The sequence below is a fragment of the Triticum urartu genome, chromosome 7 (assembly GCF_003073215.2).
Source record: "Triticum urartu cultivar G1812 chromosome 7, Tu2.1, whole genome shotgun sequence".
NCBI lineage: Eukaryota > Viridiplantae > Streptophyta > Magnoliopsida > Poales > Poaceae > Triticum > Triticum urartu.
This window is the reverse complement of record NC_053028.1, coordinates 426,378,172-426,388,581: the sequence shown is the minus strand read 5'-3', so window position 1 is coordinate 426,388,581 and position 10,410 is coordinate 426,378,172. Positions and strand designations below refer to the sequence as shown.

At 49.1% G+C, this 10,410-nt stretch overlaps 1 protein-coding gene across 2 annotated transcripts; it reads left to right on the top strand.

Moving 5' to 3' along the window:
* Positions 1–6,039: 6,039 nt before the first annotated feature.
* LOC125519735 (nucleolin 1) lies at positions 6,040–10,234 on the top strand. Of its 2 annotated transcripts, none has more exons than XM_048684482.1 (15): positions 6,040–6,372; positions 6,726–6,800; positions 6,878–6,994; positions 7,182–7,262; positions 7,356–7,427; positions 7,506–7,631; positions 7,714–7,806; positions 8,013–8,048; positions 8,123–8,214; positions 8,292–8,409; positions 8,770–8,858; positions 8,957–9,044; positions 9,131–9,222; positions 9,534–9,865; positions 10,029–10,234. In XM_048684482.1, the coding sequence occupies exons 1-15, from the start codon at positions 6,112–6,114 to the stop codon at positions 10,055–10,057; spliced, it is 1,701 nt and encodes a 566-aa protein (XP_048540439.1). In that variant the 5' UTR covers positions 6,040–6,111; the 3' UTR covers positions 10,058–10,234. The 2 variants fall into 2 exon arrangements, with proteins under 2 accessions (XP_048540439.1, XP_048540438.1); XM_048684481.1 differs by having other exon boundaries at positions 7,341–7,427.
* The last annotated feature ends 176 nt before the right edge of the window (positions 10,235–10,410 follow it).

Genomic DNA, 10,410 nt, shown 5'->3' with positions numbered 1-10,410 from the left:
CACACTTCTACCCGGATGGAAGGATCACATGGATGTCAGAGGGTACAAGGTACCAATCTACAATGGCTGAGTGGGCACAGATCATTAAAGCCCCAGAGGAGCAAGATGAGTACTTGGATATCTATGCCAAGAAAAAGATGGATCATAACTCAATGTCCAACATGTACAAGGAGATCCCGAATGAAGCACTTGACACATTCAAGTTTGGCTCAGTGCATTATCTGCTCTCAGGATTGCCTACGATCAACTGGATCCTTAGGTACACCCTTCTGCCTAAGTCCAGAGATCACAAGATGATCAGAGGTCACGCGATCAACTTGCTTCATGTCTTTGACGTGCCTCAGAAATTCAAAGTCATGAGCCTTATAGTGGAAACAATCAAAAGGACTGCGGCAGATCAGAAGAGGAGCTGTGGATATGCCCCTCAGATTCAGGAGCTCATCAACTCCAAGATGGGCACGGGCGTATATTTGTTGGATAAGGAACACCTGCCCATCCGTCCAGATTTCGAGGACAATGAAGTTGTGATGACAGAGAATGAACCATCATCTGCCCAAGCATTTGCAAAGAAGGAGAAGGTAAGGAAGGAGAAAGCTGCCAGGATGCCTACTCAAGCGGAGGCATCTGAATACTTCTTGAAGACCAAACAAGAGCAGCTTGGTTACTTGATTGCATCCACACTAAGAATTGAGCAAAGTCTGGCCAACCTCACTAAGAATCAGCAGAGCCTAGAGAGAATCATGGAACAGAAGTTCTATGACTTGGATGTCAAGGTAACGGAAGTTCAGTCTACAGTGGAGCAGCTCCAGGAGGACATGAATGAGAGGAGAGGCAGGACCACGACTCATGCTTTTTCTAGAGTGCCACGAGGCCCGAGGTCGTCTGCCGTGCCAGTTGCTGACACCAGAGCCACCACCTCAGCACCAGCTACAGCCTCAGCTCCAGCATCTACTTCAGCTCCAACTCCAGCGACTACTTCAACATCTACAGAAGCCTTCATCCTTGGAGTGATCCGGACTCCACCACCACCTGAAGATCAAGCCTGAGCGTCGATCTAGTGCTATGCATTTTCTAGGAACTTTTTGGTAACTTGTTGCCAAAGGGGGAGAAGATGTATAGATCATAGGCTTCGAGAGAGAGAGTGTTGCTTTTCTCTCTTGCTTTATTTGGTGGTTTTTTGAACTTTGTTTGCTTGTGTGTGAGATACTACTTCCTTATGCCTGTGAGACATCGATGATCATGTGTTTGATCATAAGCTACACTTAATGTTTGCTTAATGCTTGCTTAAATATTATCATTCTATCTATCGCTTGTGATCATTCACTATTCTTGGTGATGAGTGCATGTATTTCAATCTTATCATTTTTTGAGCGCTCCACCAAGATGTATGTGACATGGAAGAGTAACCCATGACTCTAACTCTCTGTGCATTTGCAGTCCAAAGCAAATTTTAAATATGCACAAATTTAGGGGGAGCTCTTACTTATCACATACTTCTCAAAGCGACGATATATTTCATGCTTATTATCATTTGTCGAAGCTTTGATCTATATGTTGTCATCAATTACCAAAAAGGGGGAGATTGAAAGTGCAACTATCCCTAGGTGGTTTTGGTAATTCATAACAACATATAGCTCATTGAGCTAATGCTATTCCAAGATGATTATTTCAGGAAAGCTCAATGATTGGCATGGCATGGATATGAAAGTGGAACCCTCAAAATGCTAAGGACAATGGATTGGCTCAAGCTCAAAAGCTCAAGACTCTTCATTTTATATTTTAGTGATCCAAGATCACATTGAGTCCATAGGAAAAGCCAATACTATTAAGGAGGGATGAGGTGTTGCTTAATGAGCCTCTTGCTTCATGTGCTTAGTGATATGCTCCAAAACCCTCAACTACTTTCCCATATCCACATATGACCTAAACTCTAAGCCAAACTCGGTCCTACCGATTCTTCCTATCCGGCGCCACCGAGTTTCACTTGTCATTAGCCACTGCCAAACCCTAGCAATTCGGTTCTACCGATAAGGATCTCGGTCCCACCGAGATGGGGTTGCAAACTCTCTGTTTCCCTTTCGTAACTTTTCGGTCCCACCGAAAGAGCGAATCGGTCCCACCGAGATTGCAATGTAAACTCAGTGTTTCCCCTTTGTAACTTTTCGGTCTCACCGAGTTCCACTCGGTCTCACCGAAAGAGCAAATCGGTCCCACCGAGTTTGCCCGACCAACTCTCTGGTTAGCTAATTACCAAATTCGGTCTCACCGAGTTTGTGTAATCGGTCTCACCGAGATTACGTTATGCCCAAACCCTAACCGAATCGGTCCTACCGAGTTGCATGTCAGTCCCACCGAAATCACTAACGGTCACTAGGTTTACTTTTTCGGTCCGACCGAGTTTATTGATTCGGTCCCACCGAGATTGGAAAACTGTGTAACGGTTGGATTTTGTGTGGAGGCTATATATACCCCTCCACCTCTTTCTCATTCAGTGAGAGAGCCATCAGAACACACACATCATTCCAACTCATTTGTTCTGAGAGAGAACCACCTACTCATGTGTTGAGACCAAGACATTCCATTCCTACCATATGAATCTTGATCTCTAGCCTTCCCAAGTTGCTTTCCACTCGAATCTTCTTTCCACCAAATCCAAATCCTATGAGAGAGAGTTGAGTGTTGGGGAGACTATCATTTGAAGCACAAGAGCAAGGAGTTCATTACCTACACACCATTTGTTACTTCTTGGAGAGTGGTGTCTCCTAGATTGGCTAGGTGTCACTTGGGAGCCTCCGACAAGATTGTGGAGTTGAACCAAGGAGTTTGTAAGGGCAAGGAGATCGCCTACTTCGTGAAGATCTACCGCTAGTGAGGCAAGTCCTTCGTGGGCGATGGCCATGGTGGGATAGACAAGGTTGCTTCTTCGTGGACCCTTTGTGGGTGGTTGCTTCTTCGTGGACCCTTCGTGGGTGGAGCCCTTCGTGGACTCGCGCAACCATTGCCCTTGGGTGGAGCCCTGTGTGGACTCGCGCAACTGTTACCCTTCGTGGGTTGAAGTCTCCATCAACGTGGATGTAGGATAGCACCACCTATCCGAACCACGGGAAAAACATCCGTGTCTCCAATAGTGTTTGAATTCTCCAAACCCTTCCCTTTATATTCTTGCAAGTTGCATGCTTTACTTTCCGCTGCCAATATACTCTTTGCATGCTTGCTTGAATTGTGTGATGATTGCTTGACTTGTCCTAAAATAGCTAAAATCTGCCAAGAACTAAAATTGGAAAAAGGTTAAGTTTTTATTTGGTCAAGTAGTCTAATCACCCCCCCTCTAGACATACTTTCGATCCTACACATCGAGAGCTTGGTCTCTTGTAGGCACACTATGGAAGGGGGCGCGGAGGAGATCACAGTGCAAACCGCAGTACGCTTGGCCCAGCTATTGAGTCCGCGGACATTCCAAAACATGATCTTGAGGTTTACATCCATAGAAACAACATTGTTACACGGGAGTCCGGACAGGAGAGCACAATCATGCCGAGAGCTGGCACGACTGGTTGGGGGGAGCTAATCCATCGATGACGGCCTGGGGTAGGCGCCATCCGTAGAAATCGGCAAAGGCGCAGACCACTTCGGTCGCGAGAGGGCGCTCGAAGAGCTTGTAGTAGCGATCCAAGATGTCATCTGAGACTGACTCGTCGTCCTTCAAAAGGCCTAAGCGGAGGAGCAAGACACGCTTAGCCTTAGTTTCTGAGTCAAGGCCACGATCGGACTTCGCGATCCGTATGCTTCGGCGCGGGGTGAAGTTGGGAGGCACCGCGCATCGTCCTCGTCGTGTAGGGGTGGGCAGAACGGGCTGCACCGCCGAGCTGATCGAGTCCAGGAAACCATGCAGAGGGGCGACGTGGGCATCCGCATGTTGCATGGCAGTGCATGGGGAGGGGGACGTGGCCTATCCCGGGCCATAGTCGCGAGCGGATCAGCATGCATGGGCGTAGGATCCGCCACAAGCCGACAAGGAGTGACTGCCAAGGTGGCCTGCGGATCCGTAGCAGGGGTGACAGGGAGGGGATCTTCCTCGCGGACCGCGCGAGGAGGGTAGCAGGTGGGCTGCGAGGCCGAGGCCCCAGGCGAACACGAGGCGGGCCCGGGGATAGGGTCGGCAGGGCTATCCGGCGCAGGGGTTGGGAGGATCACATCCACCACCAGAGGTGAGACAGGTGGGGTCGCCTCGGGATCCTCGGAAGGCGCAGTTGACAACCGGGCTAGATTGGCCGTTGCTGCGACCTGGGAAGGTTCCGGAGACACGGGGATTTCGCGTGTCGCGTGCGGAATTGGGGGAACGCGTGTCGGGGACGCAGGGCGCGTGGCCAGCTCCAAATTTTGAACGGGCGGCATGGAAGAAGGCTCACGTTCGGTCGTTGCTTGGTCAAAAGGCGCCGCGGGCCACGTCAAGCGGAGGGCAGGCGGGACCCGTGTGGCAGGCGGTGCGGTGTCAGGGTGCGGGCCCAGCACGCCCTGCCAACCCCGAAAGGGAAGCTCGCGGTGGTGGGAGCCAGCGCCACCACCGGAGTCGAGCGCCGTCGGCGTCCAGGAGCAGCATCACCAGAGTGCTGGGAGGGATGCTCATGTTGACGCGACCACATGCCTGGGACCGGAGGGGAGTCGCGGTCGGGGTTATCACCACCCAGGATCCAGGCGCGGCAACGGCGGGGACGGAAAGCGGTAATCTTCTGTCTCCTCGACGTGGATGGAGACAGGGTAGCGGATGAGCGGCCTGGCGAAGCGAGAGACGCGGTCAGGGTCGGCACGGTGGTCTACACCGTCGCGCGCCGGCAAGAGCAGCTCGGAAGAGCGCGGAATGCAGTCCAGGTTGGCCGTCGAGGCGAACAGGCGAAACACCGATAGGTCTCGGCCGGAGCTCGTCTCTGGTGCCAAATCCTCGATGAGACAGAAGGGAGTGAGCAGAAATTCAGCGGAGGAGCGTGACCAAGCGTGATCCGGAATGCCGCGGATCGAAATGCGCATGCGGAAGCGCGCGGTCACCGGCTCACCGCCCGTCAGGTGGCACCACGGGCTGAACAGGAGACGGAAACGCGGGGCGCGAAGGCTGCCGGCCGCGGCCCGGGCGCGGTCATCTCTGGAACGGAACCGGATGAGAAAGTCACCGGGGAAGTGGGGATGGACAGAGAAGTCACCACGGCGAAAACCAAAGGACGCGCAGAGGGCCGCCGTGACCTCGTCGACGGAGACGCCGCTGCGGTTGCCCGCAACAGTGGCCACAAGGGCAGACTGCAGAGCAAACTCAGCCTCATCCATCTCTTCGCTCCAGGGGAGGTAGCACACCGCGGACGCCGGGCGCAGAGAGGGGTGTCCGGACATGGGGGATGCCGAACGAGAAGGCATGCTTGAACGAGATGCCGGGAGCGGCGCCGAGGGTGGAGAGGGAGCATGCGCCGAGGGGGCGGGGAGCTGCTGGCCGAGGCCGCGGGGGTGGGCGAAGCAGAGCGGACGACGAGATGCGCGGGGGCGTTCGGCCCGACGACGCTCGCCGCCGACGACCCTGGGGAGCAGGGGCGATGGCGCTTGGGCGGCGGGGAGCCGGACGGCGGAGGAGAGCGAGGAGCGGTGCAGAGGCGGGCGATGTGGCCATAGTGACGACAGCAACGACAGTGAACGTCCCGGCGGCATTCGGACCGCCGATGGTCTGGGCTGGGGCTGAGACATCGCGGGCACTCCGGAGCACGCGGAGAACGCGGAGAGGATACAATAGGCAGCGACACTGGCAGCATTATGCAATGAATCGGCCGCGCTTGTTCACATACTCCTCGCGCTATGATGTATAGTCTTTTTGCAGTATCGAAGTTTCGCGGGCCGGCCCAAGAGAGAGCTGCTGTGTGCCCATTAGGGGCACTCGCAAAATGCTGTCTCATGGGCTACTTCCTTAACAGAAGCAGAATCGCAAAAGCCCTCACGGCAGCCCAAGCAGTGCCAAACCTAGCTCGCACTCGAGGCTATAAAATACCTCCGCCGCCACGTCTCGCAAACCCTCTCTAAAACCCTAGCACTCCGCTCCCCTACACTCCCTCCTTGCCTCTACGCCGCCAGCGGTCCATGGGCAAGTCAAGCAAGAAGTCCGCGGCCCCTACTGTCGTGGCGCCGGCGGCCGTCCTTACCAAGGGGAAGGCCGGGAAGAAGCGCGAAGCCGATGACGAGATCAAGAAGGCTGTAAGCGCAAAGAAACAGAAGGCTGCGCCGGCAAAGGCGGTGCCCGGGCCCAAAGAGGCCGCCAAGAAGGCCAAGAAGCAGCCGCCGCCCAAGAAGGTTGAGAGCAGCAGCTCTGAGGAGCAGTCATCCGAGTCCGAGGAGGAGGAGGTATTGCCATCTTTGCGCGCTTCCTACTTTTGCTGTTTCCTCTCTGTTCTGCTCATGTGTGCTTGTTTGGTCAACATTTCGTGTATCATGGTTAATGTTCGGTGCGATGTAGTACTAATTTCTGGACGTGGCATAGGTTCTGAGCAATAATTTTTTAACATCAGGTGGCCATCGGCAATTCTCAGTGTCAGAGTGGTAATCCTTTGGAAGCTAATTGCTCCGTGACAGATATATACTGTGCTATACTAGTGCGTGTATTTCTAGGGAATACTACTACCATATTATGATTTTGTTTGTATTCACGATCCAAGCTTCAGCACTAGTACATCAGCTACTGAGCTCTGCATTATCAGGTTCCTAAGAAGACTGCAAAGCCTGTCAAACACGAGTCTTCAGATGATAGCAGCGACGATTCCTCCTCTGACGAGGTATAACTTCACCGTCCCAACTCAAAGATGTCTCCATTTGACGCATCCTAATTATCTTCTTTTTCCTGTTAATTAAGGAACCTGCAAAGAAGCCTTCTGCTAAACCTGTGACCCCAGCTGCCAGCAACGGCTCAAAGAAAGGCAAGCCTGAGAGCAGCTCTTCTAGTTCTGAGGATGAGTCCGATGATGACGAGGTGAATATTTCACCTTTAAGTTTTTTTCTTGCACTTGTTAGTTTCATTTTGAAGTTATTGAAACAAGTAAATTCAACTATTTTCACTTCGAAATATATTTTGCCAGGCCATAGTAGGATATTATTCTATTCTCAGTGGTTATGGTTGGTTTCTTAGCTGACTTAATGCTGGTCTCTTCATTTCCCAGAAACCTGCTGCTCTGGTAAAGAAAACACCAGTCATCGAATCTGACAGCTCCGAAAGTGACTCGGATGATAGCTCAGATGAGGTTAGTGCATGTGTGGTCTATTTTCTTGCTTTTCTCTTCTATGCATGTTTGCAGTGCTGTGATTGAATATGTTTTTAGGATGTTCCTGCCAAGACTCCTGCTGCTGCTGCCAAGAAGGTAGATTCTTCAGACAGTTCTGAGTCGGAGAGTGAATCTGAGGATGAGGTATGCAGTAATTATGTTTTTGAAGTCTTCATTGGTTGTTTCATAAATTTTATTGACATATTCTCTCAAACTTTGTAGGAGAAATCAAAGAAAGCCGCACAGGCCACCAAGATAGCTCCTGCAGCTGCTAAAAGAAAGGAGGAGCCCAGTGATTCCTCAGACAGTGATGAGAGTGATGAAGAGCCTCCCCAGAAAAAGCTGAAGGTTCTACTGCTTGTTTCTATTCATTTTTCGTCACTAACTTTGTAGATTATTACTCCATTGTTTACACATTTTTCCTCCACAGGATGCTGCGAAGGTTACTCCTAAGTCTGCCAAAAAGGACAGCAGCAGTGATGATGACAGTTCTGATGAAAGCTCTGATGATGAGCCTAAAAAGGTAAGCTGGGGATTTCAGAAAATTTAGAATGTCGAGAATAGATATGTAGCATAAGAGTATGCTGCCGTCCAGCTGCTAAATGGAAGGAGTCGAGTGATTTCTCATATTTTTATTTTATCTCTTATCTTAAGTTCTCTATTCTTCCAAGTTTCCATCTGAATTGGCATGACTGCCCTAATGACATGTTTTTGTGTGAAACTTTGCAGAAAGTTACAACTGCCACAAAATCACAGAAGGAAGAGGTATAACCTGTGCACCTGATCTTATCCTGTAGCCTTTCATGTACATGTGATGTATGTTTTGATATATTTTACAGCCTAAAACTCCTGCTAGCAACAAAGGTCAGGCAACAGGGTCGAAGACCCTTTGGATGGGGAACCTTTCCTTCAATATTGAGTATGATCAAGTGTAAGTTCCCTGCAGCAGATATGTTCATCATTATTCTTTCAACATTCATAATTGTTAATGCTCTTGTTTCTTTACAGGAAGCAATTTTTTGCACAAATTGGAGAGGTCGTTGATGTTCGCCTGGCTACCCATGAAGATGGCCATCCCAAGGGATTTGGTCATGTTGAGTTTGCTACGGCTGAAGATGCTCAGAAAGTAAATGTTTCTGTTTTACTCCCTCAGCTCATATTAGTCGACGTATTTCAGTGCCTAGATACATCCGTTTGAGTGTCAATTAATATGTGACGGAGGCAGTATTTGACATCAGTTCCTCTTTATGTTAGTTTTAGAATTTATACACGCACCTTGGTAGATATGCTTCTTTGCCCTTAATCTATAGTGCTTAGTATCTAGTTATATGCGTGATTTCTCAGTACTGGTTGTTTTTGACAGAAATATGGTACATTTTCAACCACACGGGTACCAGTTGATTCAAGATATCCAAGTTTGTATACCACTTCAGCAACAAAGTAGACACATTACTTCCGCTAATAAATCTCTGTTTCTTTTCTTCAGGCGCTTGATTCATTGAATGGTGGAGATCTAATGGGCCGTCCGGTGAGACTTGACATGGCTGCTGAAAGAGGTGCAACTCCTCGCACCAGGTACTGTGAATATGATCACTTGAAATTAAACATTTATTTGAATTGCTCTGGGTGAAAGCTTTATTTCTTTGTATGTTTAAATTTTTGTGTGACTGCAGGGATGGTGGATCTTTTGGAAAACCAAGTGGAGGTCCCAGCCTCTCAGTATTTGTCAAGGGTTTTGATTCATCTCAACAGGAGGATGCTGTAATTTCTTGGTTATCTTGTCTCACATTTTTCTAGGCAATTGTGTGCCTCCCTTTTCTGAGTTGTTCTTTCATTGTGAATTCTAGATTCGGAGCTCTCTTCAAGAACACTTCTCTAAATGTGGAGAAATCACACGTGTCTCAGTTCCGATGGATTATGAGAATGGTGCAAGCAAAGGGTACTTCAGCGCTAAACCTTATCTAAACATTGCATCTTTAACAAGTACACTAGGCAAGCATCAACATATTTGTTACAAGGGTCCTGTCGTTTTGATATAATTAAAATAAACAACCTGGTCTTATCCTAATAGTGTTTGTAAATTGACAAATTATACTCTCTTGATGTTACTTTGATAAGTCAAGAGATACTTTAGCGCAAACCTTCTCTAAACATTGTATCCTAAGTGAATTAAAATGAACAACCTGGTCTTATCCTAAGTGAATTATATCCTAATAGTGTTTTTGTGTATGTTTTATGTGAATTCTGCAGGATAGCTTACATGGATTTTACTGATGAGAGTTCCTTTTCGAAAGCACTTGAGCTTAGTGGATCTGACCTAGGTGGCTGCAACTTGTATGTTGCTGAAGCTAAGCCTAAGGGTCAATTTGGTGGCGTTGGTGGTCGATCTGGTGGCAGAGATGGTGGCCGCTCTGGTGGTGGCAGGTTTGGCCGGTCTGGTGGCCGTGATGGCGGCGGCAGGTTTGGCCGGTCTGGTGGCCGTGATGGTGGCAGCAGGTTTGGCCGGTCTGGTGGCCGTGATGGCGGCAGAGGAGGCGGCCGAGGCTTTCAGAGCAGACAGAGTGCTGGCACAGCTAGCGCAGGTAAGAAACCAGCCCCGTCGAGTAACAAAAATATAACTTGTTTGATGCATGCTAGAAATTTGTCGGTATAGCATGTAAAAGACTAGCGGGCAAACTTTGGTTGGTTCTTTCTCCGGAGTTGTATAGATTTGCTAACTAACTCCTTGTACATTATGCCTTGCAGGGAAGAAGACCACATTTGGTGACGATTAGAAACTTTTTGAGCCACAAAATGGTCTGATGCAACTGCCGCGTGTCTAGACGACTGTATCCCCGTGTTTCCCATTATCCTAGTGGACCTAGTATCATTTGTCTGTAGTATTTTCTTGCCGCTATTTGTTGTAATGCCAGAATTCTACTATATATGTTACACCTAGTGTTTTTATAATACTTCCTCTATCCAAGTATCCAAGACTAGAAGTGGTCAGGCATCTCCTATAAAATGGCCAATCATTAGTACCCAAACTTTTAAATGGATGGTGCTAGATACAATCATTTGAGGGATAAGCTTTTTCGGACGAAGGAAATACCAAACAAACCAGTGTCCCTTGATTCTGATGATTCAG